Consider the following 17,687-nt stretch of genomic DNA (forward strand, 5'->3'; position numbering starts at 1 on the left):
CTTTAAAAGCGATTGGACGCAGGGCTCACTCCGTCAATGCTCAAAGTTTATGTGTCGACTATATCTGCATATCACACACCTGAAGCTGGCACCTCTATAGGCAAACATGATTTAATCATAAAATTCCTTAAGGGGGCGGGGCAGCTAAATTCCCCTCACCTGTCTACAGTCCCAACTTGGGACCTAACTTTGGTCCTTAAAGTGCTCGCGGGGCCTCCCTTCAAGACTCTGGACTATGTTGAATTGCATGTGCTTTCTCTTAAGACCGCATTACTGCTGGATTCGGCCTCAGTAAAACGGGTCAGTGATTTGCAAGCACAGTCAGTTGACAATTCATGTCTGGAGTTTGGTCCGGGTCTTTCAAAAACCAGGAAAGGTTATGTGCCTAAGATTCTAACCATACCCTTCAGAGCCTAGGTGGTTCATTTTCAAGACTTTTTCCCTCCTCCATTTAATTCGGATGAGGAATTAAATGGACAGTCCTTGCATTTGTTATGCCCTTTGTGAGCGCTACACACATACGTTGAGCGCACCTGCCAATTCAGACTGTCTGACCAGCTCTTTGTGTGCTATGGAAGATGCACGAAAGGAATGTCCGTCTCCAAGCAAAGACTTTCTCACTGGATCGTTTATTAGATCGCCCTGGCTTATGAGTCACAGGGTGCGAATTGCCCAATTAGTGTTAAAGTACACTCAACTGTGTCCTTAAAAGACATATATTTTGCAGCAGGATGGTCTTCTCAAAACACATTTGCAAGGTTTTACAACCTAGACGTAACGTCTCTCTCATTGCAAGTCCTCTCTGTCTAGAGCGCTTGCTATTTAATTGGCCAAACATATACTTATGCCCCTCTTTTTAAGGATGGGCTCCCTATCATTTTACACAACCGCCTGCATTCAGAACGTTGTATTTCCCAAAAGTCACAGGCACTTTCATTACAAATCAACTTCCTTCCTGACTGGGTTCGTGAAGGGGTTAGTTCATACTATATTACCATAGTTCATATATATACAGTTGAAGTCAGAAGTTTACATACACTTAGGTTGAAGTCATTAAAACTCATTATTTTTTTATTTTTTAACCACTCCACAGATTTAATATTAGTAAACTATAGTTTTGGCAAGTCGTTTAGGACATCCACTTTGTGCATGACACAAGTAATGTTTCCAACAATTGTTTACAGACAGATTGTTTCACTTTTAATTGACTATATCACAATTCCAGTGGGTCAGAAGTTTACATACACTAAGTTAACTGTGCCTTTAAGCAGCTTGGTAAATTCCAGAGAATGACGTCAAGCCTTTAGACAATTAGCTTCTGATAGGAGATATACTGAATTGGAGGTGTACTTGTGGATGTATTTTAAGGTTAAACTTCAAACGCAGTGCCTCTTTGCTTGACATCATGGGAAAATCAAAAGAAATCAGCCAAGGCCTCATAAAAAAAACTGTGGACCTCCACAAGTCTTGGGAGCAATTTCCAAATGCTTGAATGTACCATGTTCATCTGTACAAACAATAGTAAGCAAGTATAAACACCATGGGACCACGCAGCCATCATACCGCTCATGAACGAGACGCATTCTGTCTCCTAGAGATGAATGTAGTTTGGTGCGAAAAGTGCGAATCAATACCAGAACAACAGCAAATAACCTTGTGAAGATGCTGGAGGAAACAGGTAGACCAGTATCTATATCCACAGTAAAACGTGTCCTATATTGTCATAACCTGAAAGGCTGCTCAGCAAGGAAGAATCCAATGCTCCAAAACCGCCATAAAAAATCCAGACTACAGTTTGCAAGTGCACATGGGGAAACGTCCTCTGGTCTGATGAAACAAAAATGTAACTTTTTTGCCATAATGACCATTGTTATGTTTGGAGGAAAAAGGGTGAGGCTTGCAAGCCGAAGAACACCATCCCAACCGTGAAGCAAATGGGCAATGACCCCTAGCATACCTCCAAAGTTGTGGCAAAATGGCTTAAGGGCAGCAAAGTCAAGGTATTGGAGTGGCCATCACAAAGCCCTGACTTCAATCTGATAGAATATTTGTGGGCAGAACTGAAAAAGCGTGTGCGAGCAAGGAGGCCTACAAACCTGACTCAGTTACACCAGTTCTGTATGGAGGAATGGGCCAAAATTCCAGCAACTTATTGTGAGAAGCTTGTGGATGGCTACCCAAAAAGTTTGACCCAAGTTAAACAATTTAAAGGCAATGCTACCAAATATTAACCAAGTGTATGTAAGCTTCTGACCCACTTGGAATGTGATGAAAGAAATAAAAGCTGAAATAAATAATTCTCTCTGCTATTATTCTGACATTTCACATTCTTAAAATAAAGTACTGATCCTAACTGACTTTAGACAGGGAATGTTTTCTACAATTAAATGTCAGGAATTGTGAAAAACTGAGTTTAAATGTACTTGGCTAAGGTGTATGTAAACTTCTGACTTCAACTGTATTCTGAGTGTTTCCCTCCTGGCTCACCATGAGGGTCATTCACTTGCGGCATCCTCATGTTGGTCGCCGTCCCGCAGGACTGCGGCGTCATGTTTCCTCTCTGGGAAGGTTATGTCATTGTAGCGCGGAGGAGGGCAGGTCCGTGCCGGAATGACGCACGCCCGGACTCCAATCAGCCTGATGAGGTGAGCGAGGGATAAATGCGACCGGAGACGGCAGTTTGAGAGAGAGAGAGAACTACAGGCAGCTGCCCTGTATGTGTTTTTGTTTATCATTAAACTTTATTTATATTGTCAAGCCGGTTCTCGCCTCCTCCTTTCCCTTTTAACCCCTTTACATTGGTGCCAAAACCTGGGAGGGAGAAGGGATGCCCATAGCAGAGTCCTCGACACTGCCATCCACCCAGGAGAGCGCCGCTGCCATCCGCCGGGGGACGGAGGAGTGCCCGCCTGGAGCGATGGAGCCGCTGCCAGGGGTAGAGGAGTGCCCTGCCGTCCGCCAGAAACACGAAGGGGTCGAGGGAAGACTGTCATCTGCGAGGGGAGGAAGGAATTGACTCCCCGACCGCCTGGAGCGGTAAGGCCGCTGCCAGGGGCAGAGGAGTGTCCCCACGGGCCGCCAGAAATGCGGAGGGGCGTTCTGTTCGCTGGGGGTCAGAGGTTTGACTCCGGTCCACCCGGGGAGGAGCGGCTGTCATCCGCCTGAGAGGGTGTAGGAGTGATCGAGGACCACACGACGGCAAATCAGAGAACCGGTGAGTGAGTTTCTTTTTTCTCTCTCTCCTCTCTCTCGCTGTCTTCTCCGTGTTGGCCTTTCCCTTGACTGTTTTTTGTTGTTATTGTTGTTTTTCCCTTCCTGTCTCCTCCCAGGTTGAAGAAGGCAGGCGGGGCGCAAGGCACACTCCCTGGCCTGAGGCAATGCAGGGAGGAGTGTAGCGTGGAGGAGGGTGGGGCGAGCGAGGGATAAAGGCAACCGGAGAAGGCAGTTCAAGAGAGAGAGAGAGAACTACAGGCAGCTGCCCTGTATGTGTTTATGTTCGTGTGTTTTTGTTTAAGTTTATCATTAAACTTTATTTATATTGTCAAGCTGGTTCTCGCCGCCTCCTTTCCCTTTTAACCCCTTTACAGTCGTATAGTGCATCGTGATGTGAATCTGTTCCCCATAGCATCAGCTTAGTGATGCGTTGTCAAGTGTGCTGAATCACAAGGGAACATCTTGGTTATGTATGTGACCTCAGTTCGCTGAAATGTAGGGAACGAGACAATGTGTACGCTACGGACTCAGGTTTTTTTTAGGTGCGAGCAATGCACTCTTTGTCCCTCAGTCAGAAAATTCTGAGGAATGGTGTTTGCGCGCCCGCTATTATACCGCAGCTTCACGCCTAAAAGGGCGGAGATTAAACTCCATAGCCAATCCTGGCATTATTGTAGAAAGGTTTCAACTAGGTCGTGTAGAAGGACACTCCCCATAGCGTCAGCTTAGTGACGCACTGTCTCGTTCCCTTCATCTCAGGGAACCAAGATTACATACTTAACTAAGACGTTTTCAAACTGCCAAACTCTAATCTTCCACTGGTTAAAAAATTGTCATTGGTTAAACCAGAAATTGACATGTTCAGACAGCATTTACTTATAATTGTTTTATTATTAAAAGGGAATTGGAAAGATAATTTTTACATAGAAAACTAAGTCTATAAGAAAACACAAATATTCCATTCAAAATATATAATATACTGTATGTTAAAATTAGGGCTGTCAATTTAACGCATTCATTGAATGCGATTAATTATATGAAAAATAACGCATTAAAAAAACCTATGCAATTAATCACGCCCATGAGCTGTACATAAATTCCATATTAAGGAATGTTCCAGCCATCAGAGCAATTCATGCTTGTGTACCACCTAAATGCAGTAGGGACAGTCAACGCTCCAGCTGTACAGGCAACACTCAAGGTCAAACCAGCGAGCAGGCAGCACAGTCTTTCACAGATGACACACTCTTGCGCTCAATAATAGCTGGACCAAGCACAACAGAATACAGGGATCTCGAGATGGGTTTAACTAGACACAGCCTAAATACACAGCGCTAATGACTAAAAGCGCTCCAAAAGCGCTCGTCTGACGCATGAGTACACAGATCAGCAATTAAAAATAGAGCAGAGGAAAGTAGGTCAATAATAGGGTTAAGTTCAATGTTATAGAAATAAAACAAACAATATTTTCACTTTTAAAGCCACTTTTTTATTGACTAAATGCTTTACTTGTCTGTTACCACAATATTATGTAATGTATTTGAATTATAATATTTATTAGGCCAATATATTTATAATTATAAAAAAATTCTATATTACCTTTATTTGGAAGCCTTTCTCATTAAATATTAGCATGCAATTAATTCAGTTAATTAATTGGCACATCATGTAATTAATGCGATTAAAAATTTTAAGCGATTGACAGCCCTAGTTAAAATGTGTGCTTCCTAAAATCGACGGTAGCTTTAAATTACTATTTTTTAATCATTAATTTAACCAACATACCGTTTAAAAGCTTTATCCTCAAAATTAGATTTCTGAAAACTTTGGGCTTAAATTTAGTTAAAAATTTAAGAAAGAATAAACACTGTATTTTTGGTGTTTCTTGTCGCCACTTTGATGGCCAGTAAACAAGGAAAATAGAGACAAGGGTGCTGGTGTGTGCATTCTATGATGGTAGCGGAATTGAATTCAGATCTTTAAAATTCTTTATACTGTAGTTCTACATATGTGCAGTACCCTCTGTAGAGCCTCTTCTTCTACCCTCCGTTTCTTCTCGAGAGTCCTGCCTCCCACTGCCGGCTGCTCCTCCTCAGTGCGGCTGGTGGAGCTGCGTGCCTTCTCGTACTCCTCCCTCTTCTGCACCTTCAGCAGCCAAGCTTTCTTCACCGCGCTCTCCGCCTCGCTCTGAACGCACACATGGGTTATTAAGTGTTATCGTTTTGCAGATATGTTAATGATGAAATTCAACAAATTCAACTAATCATCAGTACCATTTTCTTCAGCTCTCTTTGCCACTGTTCTTTTATCTCTTTCCTTTGCTTGTCCAGATCATTCTTACGGGCGAGCAGCGGCTGTGGGAATTATGGAAATGTGTGAAATTAAAGGTGATAATTTGTTGAATAGTTGGCTAAAAGTGAACAGCAGAAGGAACTGATCTTACCTGTACGAATTTGTTGGTTTGTAGAGCTGCAGCTGTTTGGAGCAGAACCTGATTGTACTCAATCTCATTCTTAAAGGCAGAGACAAAAATATCCTGGAACGGCATGTAGTCCTTCAGATAAAGACATGAAAAAAGTCACATATTAATGTTATGTTAAGCCTAAGGTCTGATTGACAAAGTTTGACCAAACATATTCTATCAAATCAATGTACTAATAAGACCAGCACCTGTTGACTTGCCACTGCCTTTGCAGATTCTGCCATCTTGGCAAAGCTTTTGGCACATTCCATGTCTGTCAAATACAAAGAGCTCATATGAAACACAAAAGCTCAACAGAAGAGATTCAGTGCACAACAGATTGGGCTTTGAGAATGGACTGACCCAGACTGAGGCGTTTCTCCACCCAGGCCAGCACATCTTTAGTGTATTTGGACCAGGCCTTGACGTAGAGCAAAGCCGACTCTACTCCACTGTCATTCCTCAGTAGAAGCAGGTCCACCTGCTCCACAGGGGACAACTCTGGAGAGGACAGAGCCAGATCTGGTCACCCACAGAACACCACATATGAACATACACATTAAAAAAAATATACAGACACTCCACATTGTTTTAAAAAAAATGAACAAGATGACGTTTACAGTTCCTCAACCACCTCAACAGTCCTTTAAAAACTGCAATTATATTTTACTGCCTTATACGGTTTATAGGCCAAAAGTTACAAGGCAAATTTTACAAGTCAGCCTTATTAAAGACTGCGTCAGCTCTGAAATTGGTGGCAGACTGCTTGTAACAGGGCTAAATATGCTCCACCATCCTCTCAGCATAAACACTCACATTTGAGCCGCTGCTATCACAAAGATCGTAATCACCGTTAAACATCAGGAGATGAAGGTAAAAACAACAACAGTGGATTTGCACATCAAGAGCGCATGTGTGAAGAGGTCAGGAGATACCTGCATTTGTATAACTCGAGTCTGAAGGAATATAAAGACATCTTTATGGGTCTACACTCCTGAATAGACAGTCCGGTGTCTCATAGCAGTCGTAGTGCACATGAGCCAAACGCTTGTCAGTCATATGTCATATGGAGTATACTTTGACTTGCTCGCATTCGACTGTACACAGATTCTGACACTCTGTCTACACCGGACGTGAGAGGCGTGTCACGTCGCGTCAAAAGTAATATAAACCCATTATAATCAATGATGCTGTCTACACTGGAAGTGTCCGTTGCGGCACATCTGTCGCACCGACAATATATAAAATGGCTGTCCCGTTCCATTTTGCACTGCACGCGCTGTGCTACTACACAAATTAAACGGTTAAGAACGTTCGTGTCAACGCATCCAGTGTAGAGAACCTCAGGCCGTTGCGGCGTGTTGTGTCGCATCATGTCACGTCAACGGACGCACCCGCTGTAGACAGGGTCAGCATCGCATCAAAATCGAAGTATACTTTGGGATTAAGAGGCAGATACATATTGCATCGGCTGAGCTTGCAAGATCATCTTTCAAACTCTGCGTTTAACTCTTCCAAAATGCACTAAACAAGCAGCCTTCTGAACACACACACAAACACAGCCCAGCTGTGCTCCTTTGGAATCCAAGCACCCCGCCCAATAAGCCACATGTGGTTCCAATTCCACACATGAACGTCCAAAAAAAATCCCAAAGAATGTAAACCATTTGGCAAAAAAAAAAAAAAAAAAAAGAAGAACGTAAGGCTATATGAAAAATAACACAAGTGTGAAGGGATGAGGGGGTGTGTGGATCCATGTCAGTGCTGTCCTGTTGAATTGTTTGCATTTTTATTGCTGTTGCTTGAAGGCGCATATAAAATCTGTGACGAGATTCACTGGCACACCTAAACAGCACAAGTTCCCTTTACAATGTAAACAAGTAGAAACAAGATAGGTGAAGAGGAAAGAATAGCCATTCACCTGCCAGATCGTTTCTCTCTTGATTGCATCCCACTGAATCTTCAGAGAGGTTTTCAAAAGACTAGAGGAGATAAAGGGAGACACGTTTTCAGGCTGAAGGAAAAGTGTGATTACAGAGGAGAAGGATGATTGTGTGCTTGTTTTCAATGGTTCTCTTATATCTCATCTCACAACATCACAATTGATCAAAGCTTCTAACACCTTGTTCTTTAAATCACAGTGGCCAAACAAAGGTTTCCATATTTTCAAAACAGATGTCTAAGTTTTAAGGAATGTTTAGTCTGTTCATAAAGGTGCTGTAAGCATTTGTTTTATCACTGAACTAGGTGTCATGAGAAATCACACCTGTCTCTGAGATGGTCAGTGCGCTTACATGCCCAGTTATAATAGGTTTTTTCAGTCTTTCCAAGTATACGTAACACAATGCATGCAAAATAAAATATTGCTAGCACTTTATAATTAGGTTACATTTGTTAACATTGGTAAAAACATTAGGTATCATGAACTTACAATGAACAATATATTTACACTATTTAGTAATCTTTGTAAATGTTCGTTAACAGAAATACAATTCTTTCATTGTTAGTTCATGTTAGTTCATAGTGCACTAACTAATGTTAACATATACAACTTTTGATTTTAACAGTGTATTAGTATATGCTGAAATTAACATTAACCAAGATTAATAAATGTTGTAAAGTATTGTTCATTTTTAGTTCATGTTAACTAATGTACTGTAGTTAACTAATGTTAACAAATTTAACCATATTTTAGAATGTTTATGGTTGCACGTGACCTCTTGAGTAATTCCAGTGTTACGGACGTGACATTAGCTGTCTAAACTTGAAATTTAACTTCTCTTAGAAAGTACTCATTATCAGTATGCTTTATCATACCATTTGTTTGTATAATCATAAACCACTGCAGATAGATAGCAGACATCAAAATTTGTTTCCAATTTAGATCATGAAATGAACTTGAGTTATGGATGTGACAAAAAGGAAAAATTATCCAAAACGCTTTGAAAACTGCAGACTTTGACCTTCGAGACATCTTTGTGATATCCATTAAGGCTCTACAATTAATTGAATTAAGATTTAAATCACAATATGGCTTTCATGATTACCAAATCATAAAAGGCTGCATTTTTAAATATAGTCTGCATTCACCACTTCAGTCAGAGTGAAAAAGTGGCACTCTAGCATGTGTGCGGCACATGCTGAGCAGCTATACATGCTGGACAAAGCTGAGCTACAATCGCATTATTTACAGAAGGTCTGTTAATCAAACTTCGCAACTCAATTAAAGCATTTACATGTCATTTTAAAAAGATAAATTACTGTCTGACTGAAATAAAACGTTTAAAGTGCATGTAAACATACTAAGTCATAGTGTCTGGGGAGCCGAGGGTTTTTTTTTTTTCTACCCAATCAGCAAAAATGGAGGTGATGACTTACACGACTTCTTCTGGCTTGGGGGTATCCCAACTTGGAGCCACTGTCCACATCTCCCATAAGGAAGTCAGACACTCTGAAAGGGGAAGAGGGTCCATTCACATGTTATTTTGATCATAGAAATGTTTTGATTATAGATAATATTTTCATAGATAATAAGATTCAGTATCACTAAAATGTGACACCAGTTAATTTAATCAGTGGTAAGAAAGTGAACTAAGAGAATGACTACGGGATGCCTAGCTGATGTGTGCTGTAAAATCAGGACATGAAAACTGAAAATGAACTCTTCAGCTAGATTATTAAATTCTGTGTCACTTTTGAATAATAAGTATTATTACAAAGTCAGGGATGCAAAAAATAAACAGTACTTACACATTGCCAAACGTGAATGCCAATGTGTCGATCGATGTGTATATCTCGCCAAAAATGTTGCCTTTGTTTTCTTTATTGATGTCCTTGAAGTTCACGCCTGTTGGAGGTGATAAACTATGTGAGAAATGCCTCCAAATGGCACCAGAGTTTGCACAAAAATTACAATTCCTCCAATCATTTGTGGTACTACAATTATTTGATGATGATGGCATAGATCTAGAGCTCAAGCTGTTTATCTACCAAAGCTATCAAGGATGGCTTTGTACACATAAGTATTTAAAACATAAAATCTTTTTAGATTCTGTCAAGCAGCCTCTGTTTTTATGCTGCACTTAATACTCTGGATGTGTAAGGTTATAAGGAAACCAAAAATGATTTGCTCATCCATTGTGAATATTCACTGTAGCTATGTTTGAAGTGCTGCCACACAGAGGTCACTGTAAAACCAAGCATGTTACTATTGGGCAACTCTGTGAATTTGTGTGTAAAAGTTTGAACCCTACACAAAATTCACATAGGGACATTTCTTTGCCACCGGAAGTCCATCAGGTGAAATTCCTGATGTGCAGATTCCCATTGAGATTACTGTATTTCCCAAAGGTAAAAGTGATCGAGTCTTTAGACAGATACTGTATGTCTATAGAGTAGTCATCTCATAAGTGTACATTTTTTCCCTCAGAAATACTATTAATTTCTTTCTGTTAAAAACATTAGCAATATGAAAAAAAAAAAAAAAAAAGAAACAATTTTTAAGTTAAAGATTTTATAAGTTCTAAGTTCCTAATGGAAACTGCCATAGTTGTTAAACAGATGAGATTCTAGCATTAGGATAATCCTGTAATACAGCCCCTGAATCTTTAAAGTGCTGTATAATCAGAAATCAGAATCATTTTGAAAAATGTGGTACAGCATGAAAAAGGAACATTGTCAAAATCTATATCTAATGCTGTTCTGTATATAGAAGAACGTGTTTCCCAAGGGCGGTGAAGAACACTTTGCACGGTAACTAAAGATCTTTCTTCTTACATTGACTCTATTGTCAATGCTCATTTGACTTCCTATGTTTTGAGCAGTTAGACGTATAGACGTAAAATCTTCAGTTTAAAACTCAAAAGGAAATACTTAAGCCAAAACAGATATGTGACAGCAAGCAAGTCAAATCTTCGAGAGACGAAACTTGCATTTACCAAGGGCTTCCTGTCTGCAAGCTGTGCAGGAAGCACTTACCAAGCTTGACCTCTCAAAACATTCAGAGTATATTCAGACAAACTTACCAATTTCTTTAAGTTGCTCCTCAGTTTAGGACCAGTCATATCCCAGTCCGGCATGGTAAAACAGAGATTACAGATAAACAGTTGATAAAATTTGCCCCATATTTCGGGAAGTACCACAGCCTATTTCAGAATGATTCAATGGAGCTTAACTTCCACTTTTTCCTCACAAGAAAAAGTGACAAGTGCATGAAAAAACATCTTCAGCTGTAGTTTCCAGTTCCGCATGGACGCTTTTGGCTGGATGCAAAACGCAGCGACTGTGGACAGAGGTGGGAATCCCCACCCTCAGCTACCCCCAATACTCAATACCCAATACTACAAATGGAGGCAGATGAGGGGAGAGGAGCAGGAGAAGAGAGTGAGAGGTGCATGCCTCTGCTTCTGAATGTATGCAGGCAGCTCAGTGGCCCCTGCAATGGAATGCTGACTTCTTCCTCAGGACATCCTGCAGTTCCACAACAATGCTTCCACTTCTGCCCCAATCACAGCGAAAATATGGGAACAGCTACATTCAGCCAGAAAGCAGTTGACTCAAAGAAAACCCATCAAAAGACAATGGATATTTCTCCAAGTTAAGACCTGACCATTGACAGTCACAGAAGAAATTGAAGGAAGTTTCAAAACAGATAAAACATTTTTTTTTTTTAAATCTGGTGATTAAGAGTGAGAGAATTGTTTTTGGACTAAATCCAGCAATTAAGATTTAATTAGGATCATACCAGTTTTAAAAAGGGATAGTGTCCCCAAAAATACAAATGCAAATCAATAAGAGTAAATCATTTACTTGCCCTCTTGTTGTTCCAAACCCGTATGGCTTTCTGTCTAATTTGGAACACAGAAGATAGGCAAAATGTTAGACTTAGACACTATTCACTTTCATTGTATGGAAAAAACAATGTCACGTCGCATCAGAGCAAACAGATCCCATTATAATCAATAAAGCGGTCTACACTGGAAGTGTCCATTGCGGCGCATTGCGTGCTGGCGCTACTCCTGCCGACAAGACAAATAAACGGTTAAGGAACGATCACTTAGCACAATGATGTGCGTCCAGTGAAGACAACCTCAAGCCGTTGTGTCGCGGTGCGCAGGGTGTAGAAATGGCGTGGTATCAGGGTGCATTGAATCATAAAGCATGCTAAAATACCTGAGATAACAAAGACTCCTCCAGATAAGAAGCAGAGATAAAAATACAGTGAGTCAGATGCCACTGACTTGCTCTACACATGGGCGGGGGAAGAAAGAATTTCAATAACTTGAGACACTTGACACTTTTATTGCTGTGCCTCTGAAAGATTCCCCTGTAAAACTATGTGGCAATAAAAAATTAAAAGAGAGGCCTCGCGGTTCGTGATCAAGGTAAAATAATTTGCATCTGATTTCCTGAAGTTAAAGGAGTTCCTTCTAGAGAAAGAGAGTAGGCTTGGATGAGAGTAACTTGGATGCGGGGTGTTAAAATGCAAGTAGAATGAAGTCTGAGGGAAAAGCTCCCACGCTGGAATGTGGGTCTTACAGGTAACTTGAGGCGTTGTTGAGCTGGTATCCAGGACCATTCAGCCTTTCTTCTCAACTTCCCCATTCACAAAAAGTAAATGACATGCAGCAAGCAATTTCAAATCAAGAGTCTCAAGTATGTTTAAAAAGATAAGACACATACAGCAATCCATTGATTATCTTCCACTTTTAAACTCATTTCAAACTTCCTATTGACAAAATTAATGAAATACATCCCTGTACAGGACACATTGGAGAACGGAGTGGTCACTGGCCCTCTAGTGGCAAAGGCTGATACTCTAGTGACCACTCTGAAAATAAAAAAAAAGGCTGGGAATGATAGATATCAAAAGTACAATACTTCTGTGCCAAGTCGCTAGTAAAATAACTATACCAGTTTTGGTATAGTATCATATTTATCAATTTGGTACCATAACAATGTAAAAACACGGGCAAATAAATTTGATTTCTACATGTTCGGGGTTGCCAGATTTCAAGAGGTGAAATTCCCCAATCAGATCTTTATACTTAAATAGTTTGAAAATATTCTCTGCTAGTGAGGTGCTTTAGTTGTGCAATCTGGCAACCTTGAGCGCACAAATTCTCTCACTGTGAAAAGGCGACAATTTTCTGAAAACACCGGCAAAAAGGTATGTCAGAGTCTAGTGACTCTGGGTTGACTTGTCCTTCCTATTGTTCACATGAAACTTACGCCACTGAAGGTAACGCAAGTATTCAAGTTTTGTGGATTTGCAAAAATGGCCAAGAGAACAGTTAGAGGAAATTTTTTGTCTTTCTTTATAAAGAAGACAGAAGGTAAGATAATGCTATGACGAATGTACAGTTACAACATGTACATGTTTTTAACTCAAACGATTTTCAGGGTTTCGCACATTAAAATGCTTTTGTGTATAGAACAACTTTTTGCACCACTGTTTAACCATCCTTCATAGAAACAGCCCAAACTTCCATTACTAGTTTGGTTACTGGAGTAGAAAGAATGCATGATTCTATTCACAAAATTAATAATAAAATACAATAACAGAGTGTAACAGGTGTATATTATGGCCACGTGTTAGTGCACCACCATCCCCCTTGACATTTTTTTACAATTCAAGCACTGCTGACAGTTAAATTGAATACTTGAAGGCTACCTGCCATTATTTAATTGAACTTCAATATTTACATTATTTTTCTGTTAAATTTTAATATAAAGTGATCATTAGCATATTAGTTTTTGCTGAGATATCTAAACCCATATTTAGAATCATGACATTTCAGTGGTGTCGGTTTCAAATACTGACATTTTGGTATTGTGACTATCCTAATGGGAATTATGTGGATACAAATAAAAAACACTTCAGTACAGTATATACAGTATATGTCAGTATGGCAAATAAATAATCTTTTCCCTATTTTGCAGCCTCAATCTGGCCTGCAAACGGCATTGATGTAAACTTTGGACATTCCTGGGCACAAGCCAAGAGGAGAATTATCTCTTTATTTTTAGGAAATTCTGACTCCCCATTTGCATGAAGGATACTGTGCAAGCTAGGTTTAGAGAACAGTCTAGCAAGTTCCCCTTATCAGATGATAGTCTAGTGCGGTGTCAATGTACATACACAAGTACTGAAACGGAACTAAATGTACTGCAAACTGTCAAACTGACTACAAAACAGTACTTTGTGAGAATGAGCCAGCAAGGCTGTCTTTTTGTTGCAGATCTGAGATCAGTTTTGTGTTACTGATTCTTCTAAGTGGGGCGGATCTGAAGGAGGATGCTCACCTTTGACTTTGGCGATAACAGTGCCTGCAGCACCGAGAATTTCTGACGAGTTGAGTGTCTGGTGTTTGCCAATGACGACCTTTAACACGCGTACCAGCTCCCCGAGTCGCTCATCAACCACGCGCTGCGAGCACTCTTGATTTTCTGTGGGAGACAAAGAGAGAGAGACAGAGACCACAAAAGCATTAGCTCAATTTCCTCCACGTGTTTTTGGGCATGCTTCAAACTCAAAAATTAGTTTTGGTGCAGCAGCAACATCGATAGCTTTGAAACTGGAGTCAGTTTGAAGACACAAAAAGCTGAGTCACTTGTAAAACTTCACCCAAAATGCGGAATGAGGAAGTGACATGTGTGATTATATTCAAAGGCACTTGTACAGCCTAACAGCATGCTTGTTGTTGGCATGCACAAATAGAGGTACATTTAATTTATTCATTTGGCAGTAGCTTTTATCTAAAGCGACTTACAAAAGAGATATAATACATCATAAGTGATTTATCTTAAGGAGACAGTGGTACGAAAAGTGCTGCATTACAAAGTTTTACTAGCATTAGTGATGGGAAGATCGGATCATTTTACTGACTTGGATCTTTGAGTCTCATTCAGCAAAATGAACGAATCTTTATTCAAGTCATTTCACTCATTTCGTTCATTTGAGCAGAATTAAATTAAAATGTTACATTTTCAATAGCCAAATCCCCCCCAACACGTCTACTTACGCAAACTTTGATTATAGTCCCAAAAAGGAAAAAAATATAATGCAGCCAAGGACAAATTATGAGTATACAGGATTCTGTATACGGCTGTCACGTGACAAAAGAACGAACGACTCAGACCAGAAGACTCGAGAGGTGAACTAATCATTTCTGTTTCCTGTGTGTGCGATGCATAGCATATATGGCTGTCACATGACAAAAGAACAAACGACTCGGACCAAAAGAGTTGAAAGGTGAACTAATAATTTCTGTTTCCTGTACAGCGCCTATGCGGTTTTCACGTAACAAATGAATGGAGGTTGTGCAATGCGCATGAGCGGCCAACACAAAATGAAAAAAATCACTCTGAGACTACTCGTTCTTCTGAGTCACATAAAAGATTCATTCAAAATGAACGAACCGTTCATGAACGACCCATCACTAACTAGCATCAGAATAGTAGAATCCAAGACCGATAAGAGTGCAACAAGAATATAAATATATAATTTTTTTTTTTTTTTAATGAGTGAATGGTTGTGCTCATGGAAATGATGTGTTTTTAGCCATTTTTTGAAGATAGAGAGTAAGTCTGCTTCACAGATGGAGTTGGGAAGGTTATTCCACCAACGTGGTACAGTGAAACCAAAAGTGTTTTGGTGCCTCTTTGTGTTGGTTCAACAAGGCGCTGCTCATTAGGAAGGTTTCTGGTGGGAACGTAGCTCTGCAGAAATGATTTTAGGTATGCTAGAGCAGACCCAGTGACTGTATGCCAGCATCAGAGCCTTGAATTTGATACGTGCATCAACCGGCAGCCAGTAAAGAAAGACAAGGAGTGGTGTAACAAGCGCTCTCTTTGGTTCATTAAAGACCAGACATGCTGCTGCATTCTGGATCATTTGCAGGGGCCTAATTGCGCATGCAGGGAGGCCTGCAATAAGAGCATTACAGTAGTCCAGTCTAGTTACGACACGTGACTGAACAAGAAGTTGTGTGGCATGTTCAGAGAGGAAGGGTCTTATTTTCCTGATATTGTACAGTGTAAATCTACATGATCGGGCTGTCTTTGAGATGTGGTCTGTGAAATTGAGTTGGTTATCGATGGTGACCCCTAGATTTCTGACCGTTTTGGAAGGCATTATTGTAGTTGAACCCAGCTGAACGGTGATGTTATGTTCAACAGCAGGGTTGGCTGGAAAGACGAGGAGCTCAGTCTTCGCTGGGTTAAGTTGCAGGTGGTGTTCCTTCATCCAGGCCGAGATGTCTGCCAAACAGGCCGATATTCGAGCAGTCACTGTGGTGTTGTTGGGCTGGAAAGACTAGTAGAGCTGTGAGAGAGTCATCGGTGAAGCAGTGGTAAGAGAACCCATGTGCCTGAATGATGGGTCCCAGTGATGTTGTGTATATAGAGAAGAAAAGTGGCCCACGCACTGAGCCCTGAGGTACCCCGGTAAGTAGCTGATGTGACTTGGACTCCTCACCACTCCAGGCTACCTTGAAGGATCTACCTGAGAGATAGGACTTAAACCAATCAAGCACAGTTCCAGTGAAGCCCATAGTAGAGAGGGTGGAGAGTAGGATCTGATGGTTGACTGTGTCAAAGGCTGCAAAAAGGTCCAGTAGAATCAGGACAGATGATCTGGATCCAGCTCTCGCCTGTCTCAGCGACTCAGTGACAGACAGCAGGGCAGTCTCAGTGGAATGTCCACTTTTGAAGCCTGATTGATTGTCATCCAGCAACTTGTTCTGCAAGAGATAGGCAGAGATCTGATTGAAAACTGCTCTTTCAAGTGTTTTCGCCATGAATGGGATGAGAGAGACTGGTCTGTAGTGTTCTACTTGTATGGGGTTAAGTGCAGGTTTTTTAAGCAGCAGGGTTACTCAGGCCTGCTTAAATGTAGTGGGGAAAATGCCTGTTAGTAGAGATGTGTTAATTATGTGTGTGAGTGCAAGTAGGATGGACGGAGAGATGGCTTGGAAAAGGTGGGAAGGAATTGAGTCAAGGGGACAGGTGGTGGGGTGGTTGTGCCCTGTGGTTAGAAAAGATGAGCAAGCAGATCATGAGGCTGCGGCGTGGCTGAGATGCCGACGATGCATCCAAGAGTGTCAGCGGCAACTTCAACATGGTAAGACACGAGTAGACCAACATAACAAGTGCACAGCTATCCAGACATGGTGTAATAACAGCAATTTTTCTGTATGAGGTGTACACTGAGAGGGAGGCACACTGGTCTATTACTGCTGACTGACAGCAATGAATTACTGGAAATGGAAAGGGGGATCAGGGAGATTTGACTTATCTCCTGTTTTTGAATGTGTGTGTGTGTGTGTGTGTGTGTGTGTGTGTGTGTGTGTGTACTAATCTGAGAAATCCTCCCTTTAGAATCATCCTCATTTAGAAAAATTGTTGTTAAATTCTAAAACTGCAAAAAGCTTTATTTAGAGGGTTAGTTTATAGTATTTATAATTAACTTTACTGTATATAAAAACAAAGTCTATGTTATGTCCTCATTTAAATAGATAAGTAAACGTGTCTGTGAATGTGTGTTTGTATGCGTATATACGAGTGATGAAATTATGTAACTGTTTTGGGAAGTACCAGAGTCACTAATTCCTTCTAAATGAAATGGCAGAAGTATGAAAACAGCATATTAGGACTGTTCACACCAAGTCCGCTGCGACCAGGTGTGACACAATATTATAAAATATATAAAAAATTTCACTCCATTTCTAATAAAAAATGTTCATCTGCAAAAAAGTTCTGATATGTAAATGTTTTAAATCTCCATTGTTTTTTGTATGTTTTTCAAATTAAAAAATTTACTTGGTGTGAAAAGGCATAAAGGTTAAATGTTAGTTAAATAAATGAGCACCGCAATCTCTCCCTACCACAGGGATGCATTATGATGAAGTGGGCAGTCACTTGGATATGTGCAGTGGATGAGTTCATATCTAACTGAATGTTGTTAAGGATTTGTGGAGTTTTGATAACAGAAGCATCTGTTTTTTATCCTCAC

General features: G+C 40.5%; 1 protein-coding gene across 5 annotated transcripts in view; it reads right to left on the reverse strand.

Moving 5' to 3' along the window:
- The window catches only part of arhgap29b (Rho GTPase activating protein 29b), a 61,480-nt gene that overhangs the window by 26,111 nt on the left and 17,682 nt on the right, over nucleotides 1–17,687 (reverse strand). For 3 of the 5 annotated variants that reach the window (XM_051697446.1, XM_051697445.1, XM_051697444.1), the window contains exons 3-11: nucleotides 13,979–14,122; nucleotides 9,425–9,521; nucleotides 9,053–9,125; nucleotides 7,596–7,656; nucleotides 6,038–6,196; nucleotides 5,884–5,948; nucleotides 5,657–5,767; nucleotides 5,487–5,567; nucleotides 5,233–5,400 (exon numbers count right to left, since the gene is read on the reverse strand). In XM_051697446.1, coding sequence (XP_051553406.1) covers nucleotides 5,233–5,400; nucleotides 5,487–5,567; nucleotides 5,657–5,767; nucleotides 5,884–5,948; nucleotides 6,038–6,196; nucleotides 7,596–7,656; nucleotides 9,053–9,125; nucleotides 9,425–9,521; nucleotides 13,979–14,122 — 959 coding nt within the window. Of the gene's footprint in view, nucleotides 1–5,232; nucleotides 5,401–5,486; nucleotides 5,568–5,656; nucleotides 5,768–5,883; nucleotides 5,949–6,037; nucleotides 6,197–7,595; nucleotides 7,657–9,052; nucleotides 9,126–9,424; nucleotides 9,522–10,698; nucleotides 11,465–13,978; nucleotides 14,123–17,687 lie in introns of those variants that run through there. The other 2 variants (XM_051697447.1, XM_051697448.1) reach the window with 2 other exon arrangements.

This window comes from Myxocyprinus asiaticus, chromosome 5 (genome assembly GCF_019703515.2).
Source record: "Myxocyprinus asiaticus isolate MX2 ecotype Aquarium Trade chromosome 5, UBuf_Myxa_2, whole genome shotgun sequence".
NCBI classification, from domain to species: Eukaryota; Metazoa; Chordata; class Actinopteri; order Cypriniformes; family Catostomidae; genus Myxocyprinus; species Myxocyprinus asiaticus.